The 17,030-nt window shown below is 34.7% G+C and overlaps 1 protein-coding gene across 4 annotated transcripts in view; it reads left to right on the top strand.

Annotated features, from left to right (window-relative positions):
• Positions 1–16,276, top strand: part of LOC121367990 — a 34,886-nt gene extending 18,610 nt beyond the window's left edge. For 2 of the 4 annotated variants that reach the window (XM_041492473.1, XM_041492470.1), the window contains 8 exons: positions 910–935; positions 1,384–1,660; positions 3,812–3,977; positions 8,763–8,929; positions 10,254–10,564; positions 10,936–10,999; positions 11,775–11,922; positions 12,247–16,276. In XM_041492473.1, coding sequence (XP_041348407.1) covers positions 910–935; positions 1,384–1,660; positions 3,812–3,977; positions 8,763–8,929; positions 10,254–10,564; positions 10,936–10,999; positions 11,775–11,922; positions 12,247–12,268 — 1,181 coding nt within the window. In that variant the 3' untranslated portion in view covers positions 12,269–16,276. The remainder of the gene's footprint in view (positions 1–909; positions 936–1,383; positions 1,661–3,811; positions 3,978–8,762; positions 8,930–10,253; positions 10,565–10,935; positions 11,000–11,774; positions 11,923–12,246) is intronic. The other 2 variants (XM_041492472.1, XM_041492471.1) reach the window with 2 other exon arrangements.
• The last annotated feature ends 754 nt before the right edge of the window (positions 16,277–17,030 follow it).

Raw genomic sequence — 17,030 nt, 5'->3', positions numbered from 1 at the left:
CTGAATCAGCACCTGACAATTACATTTTTTTTTAATATATTCTTGTTTAGAAAATGAGTGTCTGTATAAACAAGGTGTTTTGTTGTCGTCCTAATGTTTGTAGTAGCTCAGACCAGATCTTACCTTCCAATAATCTTGTACAAAACATATTATGAAACAAAAAGAAAAATTACTGCTACAAACATTAGTACATGACCAAAGGGGCGGTATTTAGCTCAGTGGGTTGAGTACTCGCATGAGGTTCTTGTGTCGCAGGACCGAACCACCTCGGTGGATCCATTCACCTGATTGTTTTTTTCTTGTTCCAACCAGTACACCACAACTGGTCAAAGGCAGTGGTATGTGCTTTCCTGTCTGTAAGAAAGCACATATAAAAGATCCCTTGCTGCATTAGAAAAATGTAGCAGGTTTCCTCTGATGACTAGTGTCAGAATTACCAAATGTTAGCTGATGATTAATTAATCAATATGGTGTTGTTAAACAAAACAGACTTAGTACACGACCACAAACACATTATTTATACAGCCATTAGTATTCTAATACATTTTTATTTTATTTAATACATAATTTTAGTATCCAAAAAGTCTGTTAGAAATATCTTATAACTATAATGTCTATAAACTTGGGCAGTCCCTTTAATTTAACCATATGCATGTTATCATCCATCTACATTTAGGATATGCACAGACCTTTTTCTAAATGATGTAGTAAAACAGTTATATAGCACTAGGCATTGCTGAATTAATGTTAAACATCGTTGATAGGGAGTAAAACATTTGAAATACAGATTAAAAATTAGTATTTTATTACAGTTTCAAATTTGGTGTGACTATATTAAACCAAAGAGAAAGTTTTTATTGGAAGTGAATAAATAAATGTAGATGTTTATTTTGATATTTTGTATTTCAGATAATCCAAAACCAAATGACAGAAAGGTATTTATATTTAACATATGCGTGTATCTTTGGGAACTGCTAAGCTTTATCTCCAAACTAAAAACTATTATGTAGTGGAAGAGTAAGTTAGCTTAATTGGGAGGTTAATTACAGGTATTTTATGGTAATCATAGGCAACTGTTTACATTGGTGCTTAAAGTAAAAATTAATGCATCTAAATATTACTCCAGTGATGTACCTGGCAATTTAACTGTACCTGTAATGAAATATATAATATCCTATCAATATTTAACATCTTAAACATGCATGTGGTGACTTTCACCTGGGCCAAATAAGCAATGATCTAAACCAAAGTTCCTGAAGACAATTTGGGGACATGTACACATGTACTGCATTTTGCGGAGTATAACCTGCTACTTTTATAGGTTTGTTCACAGGTCGGTCTAACTCTGGCAATATTTTTGGATAATTTAAGAAACATTTTCAGTTTGGCTACAAGAAGAAGGATATGAGACACCCGGTAAGAAAACCGCAGCCGGAGGAACCTGTCTCCACTTACTCAACAGTTAGAAACGGCAGGTCGCCCGAGAACTTCATCAAGAAGAACCGAGACAGTCTGGGCCAGCCGGCCTCCAACTCGACGACGGGGTCGAAGCTCAATCCAAACACTGTGACGTTGACACAAGAACAGTTAAATGCTATCCTTGCATCTGTTGGTAGGCTAAATTCTTCGGGCACAGATAGTGAACTTCATTTGATTATAGGTATTCACCTAGTTTGCAACTAATTTGTTTCTACTAATACATAGAAGGTTTGGTAGGCAAGTAGAATATTACTCACTAGGTAAGAGGAATATTGCTCAATAGGAAAGGGTAATATTGCTCAATAGGCAAGAGGAATATTACTCAATAGGCAAGTGGAATATTGCTCAATAGGCAAGTACAATATTGCTCAATAGACAAGTGGAATATTTCTCAGTAGGCAAATGGAATATTGCTCAGTAGGGAAATGAAATATTGCACAATAGGCAAGTGGAATATTGCACAATAGGCAAGTGGAATATTGCTTGATAGCCAAGTTCAATAGTTCCCTCCCAGTAGACGGGCAGAAAAGTGTCTAATATCTATGTGGAATAAAACCCAAGAGAAAGTGAGGGGAGATTGTAATGTGCATTTCTCAAAATGTACTTTAAAAAATAATAACCGATGTTGTTTTTCCCTTTTCCACAGCCTATAAATAAAGCTTTCTAATAAGGGTCCATTTGTTCAGTCTGAGTCATAAAATATAGCCTGATGCACAGCACTACTGCAAGCTTCACATAAAAGGGAGATTTTTGATGAGATTTATTTATTTTGTTCTTTTTTAAGAAATCCATTAGTGCATGAAAGACATATGGTTAGCTAGGATATACCGTAAATCAGCAACAAAGTGAATTATTTGTATATTAGACCATTAGTTTGATGGAACCATGGATGCTCAGTAATTACAAAGTAAAAATGAAATAATTTTCATTGTCACTCGCTAAAGCTTGTGACAACTGAAAATTATTTCACTCGGGACATAAACATGATACGAAATGGAAGCTTGTTTAATATCCTGTAAAGAAAGAAAAAAATGTTTTATTTAACGATGCACTCAACACATTTTATTTACGGTTATATGGCATCAGACATATGGTTAAGGACCACACAGATTGTGAGAGGAAACCCGCTGTCGCCACTACATGGGCTACTCTTTCCGATTAGCAGCAAGGGATCTTTTATTTGCGCTTCCCACAGGCAGGATACCACAAACTTTGTTGAACCAGTTATGGATCACTGGTCGGTGCAAGTGGTTTACATCTACCCATTGAGCCTTGCGGAGCACTCACTCAGGGTTTGGAGTTGGTATCTGGATTAAAAATCTCATGCCTCGACTGGGATCCGAACCCAGTACCTACCAACCTGTAGACTGATGGCCTAACCACGACGCCACCGAGGCCGGTAAATAATATCCTATAAATACATGTACATGTATACCATTACTATATTACAGTTATGGGTTATTTCTGTTTCACTGGTTTAATCAGATGTATATTAAACCATGACCTATGCCATACATGTACATGTAGTAAATAAAATTTAATATGCTGAGTTTTGCACATATCTGATTTGTTTCTGTTTTACGTTTTTTTATTGAATGTTTTAGTATTGTTTAAGCCTTGAAATGTTGCATGATTCATTAACAAACAAACACAAAATTTATAATAACATTGATTAACACTTGTTTGTTGTGCATATTGTATTACCATGCACTGGCCCCTGTTAAAACTATATTTCAAACATGAATCGGTACTGAAACTGCAGTCTGTTTATATGGTAATGGAGTCAAAGATTTTTATGTTGAATCTCGAAGCATAGATATGTAGAATCCTGAGATTACAATCAATGAATCAATTTGGTTAAAATATATTTTATGTACCTCCATTTTTTTAAATATATGCTTACTATATTTCAGTGATACTTGTATTGGTTGATTAATAAAATTTAATGTGTTTACTGGTCATATTAATTAAATTTAACAATTATATCATTATAAAAAATGAAATCTATGAAGCCATGTAGTCATTATTTATCTTCAGCTATGTTATTGATTTGTTCATGTGTATGATAGTGTTAGAAATCTATAGAGATTTAAAGGTATGATTCGTGAGCATCTGCTAAAATATTAATAATATAGTATTTGTTTAATAGAAATTTGTATTAGGCATTGGTATCCTGTATTTTGTTTCAAACTATTTGAGAGGAAATTGAAATTTGTGAGAGTGGTTGGTATGTAATGAAAGCCTAAAATTTTGCAAGTTAGTTAATATAATTATTATGTTTTGTAAAGTTCATACATGCATACTGGTATTATTTGTATTTGAATGCTTTCAGACAATGAGAACAATGAAATACATGTTAAAAAATCTCCAAGAACGATGAATGGTGAAGAAAGCTTGAATCAAGACTGTGGAGATAGCAATGTGTTGTCTCTCGCTGACTATGATAAACACTATGCAGTCAATGAATCCAGGTATCTTGGCCAAGGCTACTCATATGAGTAAGAATTAAAATCGATAAAACTGTAAAGTCGGGATTGTAAAGCAGTTGACCAATTAAATGGATAAATTAAATCATAAGTGTATATAATTTCAATCAATATTTTGCTCCCTCATTTAATAGAACAACTGCCGTGCAATCCTGCATTTTACTGTGTACTAGTCAAAACCCAATTATATGTAGGAGTTGGATTACAAAAGCATAGTCGCATTTTAGCCATAAATTCGTATTTGAAAGGACGGGAAATCTAATCACCATGGAAGAGCTCAACCAATTGATTTTGCTGTGCTTCAGTTATGTTCCATATTAATAGTCCAGGCAAAGTAAGGTTTGAAATGGAACAAATTGCAACAGAATTTTTTTTACAACAATGCATTTCTGTGGGGTCCCCAGAACACCATATTAAAAGTCCCAAGAAATCCCTGCAGGGGAAATACGTCTAATTTGCATAAATCCAATATGGCCACCAAATATCAATAATATACCATATCTTTGCTCTCAGGTGACATATTTGAGAGTTTTAAAGTTCTAGAATGGGGTTATTTCCTTCAAGGATGCATTTGGAGTACATTTGAATTTGATTGGATGAAAAGTTCATTTGCATAAATCCAATATGGCCACCAAATATCAATAAGATACCATATATTTGGTCTCAGGTGACATATTTGAGTGATTTCAAGTTCTACAACTGGTTTATTTGTCACAAGGATACATTTGGAGGACATTTGATTTTGATTGGATGAAAAGTTCATTTGCATAAATCCGAGATGGCTGACAAATTCACGTATTTTGCCATATTTGCTCTCAGGCGACATATTTGAGTGATTTAAAGTTCTAGGGCGGGGTTATTTATCACAATGATGCATTTGAAGGACATTTGAATATGATTGGATGACACCATTGGATGATCCCGGCAGTTTCTAGAGGCTACATGTATTATCTGACCTTCCATGTTGTACATGTGTTAATGCTATAGTTCACCAATGTTGCCTAGGTGTAACATTGTTCTACTCAAAAGCCATGTCAAGTTCATCGAGTTCATCAGTGAAATCTGGTTTCTGCGAGTTGGTACAGCATGTACCATGGCATACTCTGCACACAGCAGTGCAAGGCAGATCATATTTTCGGCAAGTGCACTTTCTTGTACTACAGTCTTCTTTACAACTGCAGCAGATGATATCCAGTAGTTCTGATGGCCCTGCAGGCTGGTCAGTCTGAATTGGTAGATATCGTCCATCTAACACGTGCCATCCCCAATCTTCTGGCTTCATGTCAGTAGCTGTCCCTTTCCACTCCATCATCTGATAGTATACACGTAAACTATAGAACCTGGCAGCTGCTGAGGTTGGTGGTAGATTCCGTGGTTCCACATAAGATGTACTCTTAGCAACCTTATCACAAAATCGCTTGTATCGTAACCTATTCAGTTCTTCCTCATTGGCATCACCATATAAAGACAGCAATGCCTTCTCTCCTGCTGCAATGATATCCTTGGCAATTTGTCTTGCCGCACTGAACACCTTAGCCTGTTGGCAGAACAGAGCATCACTCAGGATCTTCTTCAATGATAAACCCTTTCCTAATCCAAATAAGCGAGAGGTTGTATCACACCCTTGAATTGCGTGGATGAAGAGTATATGATCACAAACATTTGGACCAAGACGTTCCTTACATTGCTTTATGCACCATATCATGTTCTTCCTTGAGTCTCGCTTGGGCTCTGGTGCCAGGAACAACTCATGGGCATCCATGACAGCATGATGTAATAGAAGAACAAGCAAGTCTGTGTCATCCCCAATCACAATGGTGTCTTTGCTTCTGGCAGATGCGACAGCCGTTTGGACAATAGGCAGATCAGCGTCATGCTTTGCGTGATCTGTGCTGCACCCAGCCCGCTCTAGTTTGTCGCTGAGATAGTGGATGTTCGTGGTATTGTTCAAGAATTCGTCCTTCTTGGATTGAATAACCATTCCACCAGTGAAGTGCACTGTAACACCTGTGCACATCCCTGTTCTTCTCAGGTGTGTGGCATCCTTGGTTGTTGGATCATCTGTATAGCCATCGAAGACAATGGCGGCGGCAGCAGCACCATATTTCTGTGTCACATATCTAACATACAGTTCACACACACTGTCATATGTGGAACCTCTAGGCCATGGTATTCGATGGAGTAGAGCACCACCATCAATGATATACTGGATATCTCCACCAGGTTCTCTTTGCACCCCTTTTGATTTCCACAACCATCCATAGAGCATCAGCAAGGACAGCTTTATTAGCCTGCAGTGGAAGGGAGGCCGATTCAAACAATGCAGGGGGGGTGAGTACAGAGTTCATACTTGAACAATGATGGTAGATCTTCCTGGTGCTCACCAACTAAAATCAACCTCCTTAATAGCAATTGTGGATCTACTTTCACAGATTCCCCCTTGATCTTGACAACTGTTTTCGAACCAAGTGTTACTGCTTGGTCAACTTTCTGGAAGATAAAATTGTCCACAGATTTCCCAACCATGGATGCTAAAATATGTTCTCCAACCTCTCTTGATCTTTCAACGTTGACCTCTTCCTGGGCTGCCATACCATTAGCAATGTTAACCAGTGATGCATTCTGAACAAATGGATCTCTCTCTTTCAGATAGCTGATAAGATCAAGCGTGTCACTAACATCTCTAGCTTGTCTAGCTGCTGACATGTCCTTGTGCTGCTCCTTATGTTGATCACTGGTTTCGTATCAAACACTGCTGAACTTTTGTATGGCCTCGTTGATACTTGCACATGTTGGCATGGATAGGACTCACACCAATCGTTGAGTGTCTGTCATTCCCTTTCCCCTTGTCAAGCCACCGCGAGTCTTCACACACCTCATCAAAACCTGTTCAGTGATGAGATCTGTCGACAGACCTGCCCAATACCTGTCACTACGCCTCACCACGTGGTATCCTCCATCGAATTTCTGATGGACATCTGGATGCAAGGCTTGAAGTTGGATCATTGTCTGTAGGTATACGTATGCACACTTTGCATATAGGGTATGTCCGGCTGCTGCAAAGTAAGGCAACATTTCGTGTATGGCTTGGAGGTGTAATCTCCAGTTACCAGTTCGCTCAGCTTTGAGGAATTTTCTAAGCTGTTGTCTTTGATTTTGATAATACTTGAATTTGTCGGCCATCGTGGATTTATGCAAATGAATTTTTCATCCAATCAAATTCAGATGCACTCCAAATGCATCCTTGAGACAAATAATCCCATTCTAGAACTTGAAGTCACTCAAATATGTCACCTGAGAGCAAAGATATGGTATATTATTGATATTTGGTGGCCATATTGGATTTATGCAAATTAGACGTATTTACCCTGAAGGGATTTCTTGGGACTTTTAATATGGTGTTCTGGGGACCTCACAGAAATGCACTGTGGTGAAAAAAATTCTGTTGCAATTTGTTCCAAGTTGAGTGAAAAAATTAGCTAGATTGCCTGGACTATAACCTTCTGACTACTATATTAATTTTTGACAAAAACCACGTGGATGGGTATAACTTTTACTCAACATATTTTCTCTTAAATGTTTTATAAATACATAAAATAAAGTTATATATGAATAGGTAAGTATTATTTTCATGTGTTTTTCTAATTTTTAGCATATTTTAGATCAGTTAATGTGGATTAAAATTGGGTAAAAATAGAAAAAGTTGCATTTACGTATAGGCATTTGTGGCCAGATGTCCAGTATTTATGTTCATTATTCCCAATAACTGAGTTTTTTTTTATCAGATGTTTTTTTTAGCAAATGAACCACGATTCATGTCCCAATATTTCATTATTTTCATTATCAAATTAGCTGTCACAATCAGCTATCAATTCCTTAGAATGACCATGACATTCTGCATTGTTGTCAAGCAAAAATACTTGCCGAAAACCATGGTATTTTCCATTGAAAAACAAAAATCTAAAGCTGTCATACTCTTAATTAATCTATTTCCTGTTCTCTTATTATTTCTGATGTCGTGCTAAACGGCGAGAAATATGAATTGGGGAATGCAATGTATACAGTGTACAGTATGTCGACTTTTGTGATGTCGGGTGAGATATCTCGCCTGCAGTATCCAGAAGGTTAAGCATGTAATCAGGGTTTTATTTCTAAAATTTGACTTGACACCCATGGCTATTAACTTTGGGAATTTTAGCATCATTTTACAAAAAAAAGAGAGAATTTTCAGTTTTATTTCAAAAACATCTTATTACGAAGTTAGAATCTAAAAGAGTAATAGTATTCAATGACGTATACTTGTTTTTATTCAAATTAATATTATAATATCTATTTTGCATTATGAAATGGTTTGGGTGTTTGTCAAGTGTTACGTATAGATTTGAAAATATATCTGTATATAATAATAAACAAAAGGAATATTTTACATTCAGACAGGGAATTTTTTAATCCAAAATTGTGAATAAAAATGACTTCGCCCTTGGGAATGGTGGGGAATGATGGCGATTATCGCATTCTAAAAACATAGGTGAAAAATCCTGATAATAGTATGCAATTAATAAAATGACTCTTCTGAAGTGTAGATAGTATATGTTTAACAATTTTCTTTGTTGTAAAAGTTATTGAAGCATAATTTTATCAGTGTCTTCCAACATACCCGGTAGATGGTGGGTTTTTTTTACAAATGCTTAGAATTAATACTAGACTTAGTATTGTAATTAAAGAATAAATAAATACATGACATTTGTATAATACTAAAGTATTTTTATCAAATGGATGTGGATGTTTCTTTTGTAGCAATGGTACTCATGATATAAAGAAAGATGTATCTTTGGGATCTCGTGACCACACAGACATCAACGGAACTACTGAAACAAATTCAGGAATAGACTTACCCCCCTTGGTGCATAAAAATCACATGACTGTTGGAGAAAGGAAGAGATTGCAATGGGCAAGAGAAAGAGGTAAATATTTCTAATGATGCAAAGTGTCTACATACTTATTGCCATCATTACATTGTAAAGAAAATGGGTTGTTTTGCAAAATTTACTTAAATGTAAGACCAGGTATTACTTTTTCATTACTCATCCAAACAAACTACATGTAACATTAATGGCATGCAAATTCAGATGATTTACAAAACAATAGAAAAATATCACAACAGGTTCATAGGAACTGGAGAGGACTCAGGTCTCATCCACCCACTTTTTGTTCTATTCTACATAAATAAAGATAAAAATGTGCGCCGTCAAACCCACTTACACATACTTGAGATATCATTCCTATGGGCCTGCAATATGTTTTGTATTGTGACCCATATATTGAGATATGTCTTGTATCACAAGTCACACATGCCGCTATTGCAATGTTGGTATCATTGTACTTGTATTTTTCCACCACAATAGTTACCTTCACTTCTATTGGTGACACGTATATCTTCCATGGGATTTAAGCTGTCATTTGCCAAATATGAATTGAAGTTAAATTTAGCAAATGCATTTCAAAATATATTCACTGAAAGGCTCATTCTAAAATGCCTGAAACCTTAGTGGTATAGGGGCATGTAAAAATACTCTTTAAGTTCATTCTAAACAAATCAGTTAATGAATTTTATTCTGTTTCTTGTCTAAGACAAACTGATTTTGGCTAAGCATAACATTCCTTGTTTTGCATATTCATCAAATTGTACCAAATCATTAATAATTTAAATTGTTTCAATGAGATTAACTTTTTGTTTTTGACTATTAATTTCAGTTAATGTGTACCTGCATAAATGGTGGGGTTTTTTTTTTTTATCGAACATCATTGGACTCATGGTCTGTAAAATGAATGTACCAGGTATTAGACTAAAGAATTACTGGTAGTTCATATATAATCTATAGAACTAAAAGCAAATATACCAGCACATTTTTTCCTTCAAGCTTTGGATAGAGATTCATTAAAAGTTATGTGTATGTGCTAAAGAGATATATTTTTTAAATGTAGAAGTAAAGCACTCACCTGATTTGCAGTGGGTCTGGGATCGATCCTTGTCAGTGGGCTCATTAGGCTATTTCTCATTCCAACCAGTGTGACTGGTATACCAAAGGCCATGGTATGTGCTATTTTGTATGTGTAATTGTGCATATAAAAGATCCGGTGCTGCTAATTGAAAATTGTAGCAGGTTTCCTCTCTAACACTATATGTCAAAATTACCAAATGTTTGACATTCAATAGCCGATGATTAATAAAGCTATGTGCTCTAGTGGTGTTGTTAAACAAAACAATTTTTTTTTAATGATATACAGGTGAACAGCAAGGAGCATCAGACCCATTTAGCCAGCACAGAACGTATCAAAACACAAGCACGTTAAACGGTCCCTTCTACACGGAACATAGCTTACCAGCAACAAATGGCACCAGTGCTCCGTTGCCCCGGAGAGCTGTAGTTGAGCCTAGAAGTCGGCCGGCTGAGAGTGAGAAAGCAGACACATATGACCCGTGGGGCAAACCAGGGGGTGGTGCAAGACATGCCCAGCTTGTTAAACCAGAGGACTCTGCTTCAGCCACAAAGTATGACTTTATGGGTCGACCCGTGCAAGAGAATGCATTGATTCAGGTGTATATCTTAAGACGTTACCTTTTTTTCACTAGTTTTCACTTAAAAATAAACTGCATGTTTCATGACAGTTATAAAATGCCTTCAAGGTTTGTGATATTAATATATATATGCATATGCACAGTTACTGACAAATTCAGGCAAATATTTCCTCATGATGTAAAATGATGTTTGATTAAATAGAGAATATTTCATGTTTTTTATCAAATATTATTTATATTTCATCAGAAGTCAGCAATCGTATGAAATTACAGATGTCACGAGACTAGTTAGTATATGTAAATCATACTAAATATTTTTTTGGAATGTCAGTATGAATAAATATTTTGGTTTTTTAAAATATTATGTTTTATTGTTGTTTTTTTGTACAGGACATGTATGATGTAAAACCACAAAAAAGTCGTGATTCAAAGAAAGAATGGATGGCTGAGCTTGGTGGGTATATTTCCTTTAGGAGATAACCATATGGAGTTTTTAGATTTGCGGGTGTTATTGTCTATTTGATCCTGCAAATGTCAATTTTGACCGAAGGCGTAAGCCTGAGGTCAAAAATGAAACATTTGCGGGCATCAAATAGACAATAACACCTGCAAATCTAAAAACTCCATATGATTATGTCCATTGTAAACTGAATCGTTTTTCTACAGAACTAACTGTATATTTGGCATTTCTTGAAAAAATAACTGGTTACAATCTAACTGTAGGCCCTTGAATCGTCAACTTCGCCTGTTCCAATTGCTAATGACGTCATTTTCTAATGACGTTATTAGCTTTCCGGGTGTTATTGTATATTTGATCTTGGAAAAAGAATGTAATTAACCAATCACAATACAGAACACACTCGCAGTTAGTTTACAATAATTATTTGCATGTAAAATTATGTAATCTATCTAGATTTCCTATATTTATTCTGTTTATTTAATATATTTAGACACTTAGATTCTGTGTAAATTTATAATAACGTGGCCTTTAACAGGTCAAGTAAAACATCAGTGTTTACATTCCAGAACATAAAATCTGCTTTTAACATAATTGGAAATCAAAATACTGCAGCTTTGTGAAGTTTTGTGTGTTTTTTTAATGTAATGTTGGGATTTAAAAATAAGTTTTAAGACAATTTTAATATATTTTACACAAGATATAAAATTGTTGTTTATATGTTTAGATCTTATCTGCATAAGATTCATGATTCGTTGATTTTTGTTTTCAGAAAAGCAAATGCAGGAGCAGAAACAGAGAAAGCTGAAAGAACGTCAGGAGGAGAAAACTCTTGGAGACATGTCCTGGCTAGACCGGTTTACAGCAGACTACAAACCCGCTCCTCTGCCAGAACAGCTGACAAGTGTGCAGGACAGATTGTGAGTACCAGTGCATCAAAAATATACTTATTTGTCACATCAGGAAATCTGCATTATTTGACAAAATTGAACTTGGTGAAATAATTCTGTAGATTATTACCATGATAATAAGATTGATTATTTATGAAAAACTAAATCTTCTGTTGGTCCATTTCGGTACAACTATATTGTATGTGGCCATTTGTGGATGTTAACGCTGCTTTCTTTATCGCAAACAGAGTTTAATTAGCTCTTGCTATCAACGATTGTTCAGTTCAGAAAACATTATTCAAAACTAGCTCGTACTTTAAAGACAATCTGACTTTATTTTGTTTTCAATTTCAGATCCAAGTTGGATGTGATATAAGAAGTAATATTCGCAATAGACAGTCTTCATCTGTATGTTTACAGAGTTATATTTAATATAACTTGCTAAATGTAACTTTACAAATAGCAGTTCTTCATCTGATTCGAAGCATTACCTTCTGTTTTTCTTCTTCTCTTTTTCCCCCCGTTTATTTCTTGTTTCACTCTTAGACTGGGTGTCTCAATTATATGTGGCATCTAATAGCCAGTGAGTGATTAACAGTATGCGGTGATATCATTAAACAGACGTATATTTTGCTATTTGTTTCCATGAGTGTAAAATACACTTAAACATGTTTTCGTGTTGCTTGTTCTGCGAGTAGCACGTTTCTAACAATCACTAAGACAGTTAAACATGAATGCCTTGTTCAGTATTATTAGATATCCATTAATGACTTCACATTTGGTATCTATTTTTTAAAATGTGGTCTTGCCAAAATTGTTTCATATAGATTTTAATTTTACCATTACCAAATACCCATTGAAGCATTACACAACCTTCTCTCCATGCTGTTTATACGCATTTTGTGATAACCAAGACATTATTTTTTTTGTGTTGACTTCGCAATTTTGTGGTAATTTCTTATTTGCTGAACCTATACATTTTTGTATCTGTTGATTTTTTAAGTTATTGGCACCCCATTATAGTTGATGGTTTGTAGAAGTGTTATTAATTTTTAAGATATTTATTAATTTAACATTATTGTTTGTAATTTTTATCCACTTGTTTTTATGTATAGACATAAACTAAAAGATGCCCCATTCATAAATCTATATTAATAAATGTGAAGCAATTCTTAGGGTACAATCACTAGCATAATTCAGTTTGTATCTAGAATGACAGTTTGCGAAATATAAGCTTGTTAAATTTTTGTTAATATAAAACATTCAGTAATCTAGTGGTTCTGGTGTTAAAAATGCTTCCCAGTAGACGTTTATTAAACTTCAAATTAATAATGCAATAATATACACTTTGGTCATATATTTATATTTGACATGCACACATTACAATTCCTAATTGTAGATTGTTTTTCCTTATTGCAGAGAAAATCTTCCACTGCTGTCTTATCATTTGTTATATTGTAATATCTTGCAAGTGTTTATAGAATTATTGTACATATGCATAGCTTCTTTGTGTTTTGTACATTGAATTGCTTGTATAATCAGTTATAAGCTGATCAGTCTGTGCTTGTAAAACTTTTAGAGTCTTAGATTTAAGCCTAATATATCAGAATCTGACACCTTAACGTTCTCACAATGCCATACAAATTGTATGCATGTGACGTCATTCATGGTTTTGAGGTTTAGACTTTTAAATGTTTTATAAGCACAGGTCCAGGACTTGAACTGCATGCAGTTGTTTTAAGAGGAGTCTACATTCTAAGTCCCAAGTCCAAGTTTAGCCACTAAATGTATAGAAATCATATATTTGGCTGAACAGTTCAAATCATTCTTACAATATGTTACCCACAAGTTGCAATGCTATATGTATTATAATGTTACAGTACCATTATTTTTTGTGCCTTATTAATTCCTTACCGGTCCAACTGGAGGAGATTATAGGTTTCATATCCATCCTTCTGTCCAGCCATCTGTCCAACACAGTTTCTGGAAAAATTTCCTCCAGATAGTGAGCTGAAATTTTATTTATAGCTTTATCATGTACTGTTACAGATCAAGTTTGAGTTTCATGGTAATTTACTCACTTTTGACAGAGTTATGGCCCTTGAACTTAAGGAGCTAATAAAAGTTGACTAAGTAGGGGACACGTATTGCTTTTGCAGTACTCTCAGAATGCTTCTTTACTTTAATATTCCTTTTATTATGCCTTATGACTTCTAAACATGCATTCAATCCTTTCGGTATTTTGTAGATTCCATTTTTCTGTATATTTTTTGAAATATTAACAATTTTTTAAATCCTGTCCAGTATTTGTTTAAATCTTAATACTCATCTGTATCCCTTTGATCACTCTTTTTGCATTAAGTCACATACTTCATCCACTATGCTTTACAAGTAAAATAAACTGACACTGAAAAAAACTGTCAGCTTTTGAGTTGACTCAGTCTGTATAGAGTTATTGGTCATTTCCTTGGATAAAATCCTCCATGACTTAAGACATGTGAGAAAATATACCATAGTGAAAAGTTGTGTAGTGAACCATTTTGTATTGTTGAAGTACATTATGAATTTAATATTTTCATATAATTCAATGTATTCGCACAGAGCATAATGAGGTGATCAGTCCTTGCAGTCTGTACATGTATACGCATTATGTGGCATGAGAAATGTAAAAACAGAAACCGATAAAACTAGTCTTGTTCATCTGAGTGTGCAGGTCATGAGAATAATGTTATCAGTGTCACAAATATGGATAGATGTTGTAGATGCATCTCCATTCATGATGGTTGAAAAATAATTAATGGCCGAGGTGTACATCATATATAAATCCATGCATTTTCGTAGGGTTCTGAAATACATAATCCGTCCATTGTTATTATTGAATCAGAATGTGATAATCGATAGAGACAGAAATCCGTCCATTTCCTATGTTTTGAAAAAAAAATTGAAATAAAAATGCATTTTTTCATGCAATTGCATTTGGATCTGTCCACACCACTGAGATGGTTTCTGTTGCTAGATCTAGGGCTTGCAACTCAAAATAGTTTGAAAGTTGTAGCAGTACAAAGGTGTAAAATGAGAGAGAGAGACAGACATATGGATAGAAACAGACAGACAGATATATATATATATATATATATGAAACCTGCCAACACACGGGCTACTCCTTCCAAAAAGAAGTAAGGGATATTTTATATACACTTTGTAATGACGAACCACAGCCTTTGATGTACAAGTCACAAAGCACTAGTCGGGATGGGAAAAACCTAAGTGCACTAAGGGTGATCTATTCTTGAACCCATTACCCTTCAGTGGAGTGCTCTACATCTGAGCTATATCCCACTCAGTTTGTTATCAGTACGTGTTTTAAGCATTTACCATGCAGTTAATTGATGACAAGAAGGGAATCCTCTTTTTTTTCAAAAGCAGATAAAAAGTTTGAGTTAGTCATGTTTCTCTAATGTTAAGTGTGTTCTTGTTCCAGCCATTGCACCATAACTGGTATATCAAAGGCCATGGAATGTGCTATCCTGTTTGTTGGATGGTGTAATATAAAAGATCCCTTTCTACTAATGGAAAAATGTAGGGGCTTTCCTCTTAAATGACCAGATGTTTGACATTAGGTAACCCATAATTAATAATTCAATGTACTCTAGTGCTGGTTTTTTTAAACGTGCCTTACGTTAATACTACTTATGTTTTGGGGTATGGAACTAAATTTTCCTACAACTGCTGTACCTCAACACATAATATAAAAATATTTACGACTGCTTTGTGTTACAAAGTGCTGACTGAAAACAATATTGCTCATTGTTAGACGACCTTTCATTTGACTAATCAAACCACTGCTTGCATAAATCTGTCAGCAGCTTGATGTATTTGCAATTAGTTGATGATAAAAAGTTGACTCGAGACAAATGTGGTCAGGGCCCGTGCTTATAAAACTCAATCTCAAATAACGTCACACACATGCAATTTGTATGGCATTGCTATGACGTTACTGTCTCGGAGTATATTAGAGTCTCGAGTCTAGACTAAAAAGTTTTATAAGCACCAGGCCTGATCTAGGCTACTAACAGAGAACACCAATCCGGCAGATATCAAGATCCGATTTCAGTCAGTTCGGTGTCATAGAATATCCATTTTGAATTAGTTATCATGCTTTATTTTTAACATTCACTTCATGGAAATCCGTCCATTTTATACTAGTACTAAACAGAGTACTTTTATTAGTTTTTATTGTTATTTTTAGTGACAACAGAACCATAATCAATTTTTATCATTGTATATATGATTCAATATATTTGTTTGTTATGCATTTCAAATTGATTGTACAAAGTGTGTTCAATTATATTGTGAAAATATTAAAAATTATAACACCTTCAAATTCTATTTGTCAGTTTGTTAGATCAGTGTAGTGTGGAATAGGTACCCAAGAAAGACTGTTATTTAAACTTATGTTATTTCATCTCGCGAAATCTAGGATTCGTCACGAGTGTTTTAATATGTAAAATATCAACCGAGCCTATGTTAATCGGTATTTGTTGAGCCTCGACAAATACCGATTAACTAGACATGGTTGATATTTTACATATTAAAAAACACGAGTAGCGAATTCTATTTATCCTACACTTCTAAAATAAAATTTTAATTCAATTTTTAGTTAATCCAGTACTGAAGTCACCGCCATCCGTAATATGATATCATCTCGAATAGCACACATTAGTTTGACGTCGCACATTTTAACTAAATCTTGAAAACATTACGCTCATATATACAGGTCTTGTTGACGCAACATCAGCAACATATTACCTGAGACCTTGCGTACCATTATTAACCGTGTTAATACATAGAGGATAATAAACGAGTTACTTCGTTTTCAAAAACAAAAGTTGCCTTTATCCTGGTACAAAATCTATTGTGAACTGCATTAAAATGATATTTTGTTATAAATTTAACATAAAAAACAGACGGCCATAAACGCACTCTTTAAACTACATACGTTGTGTGTGTGTGTGTGTCAAATCATGATGACGTCATATTTTGTACGGACACGGTCATTGGTTTGTAAGCGTCAAAACATCCAATAGTATTGTTTGTTAGACCAATGCATGATAATTTCTCAGTGCCTTGCAGGCGCT

This window comes from Gigantopelta aegis, chromosome 3 (genome assembly GCF_016097555.1).
Source record: "Gigantopelta aegis isolate Gae_Host chromosome 3, Gae_host_genome, whole genome shotgun sequence".
Lineage (NCBI taxonomy): Eukaryota > Metazoa > Mollusca > Gastropoda > Neomphalida > Peltospiridae > Gigantopelta > Gigantopelta aegis.
This window is presented reverse-complemented; position numbering and strand designations above follow the sequence as displayed.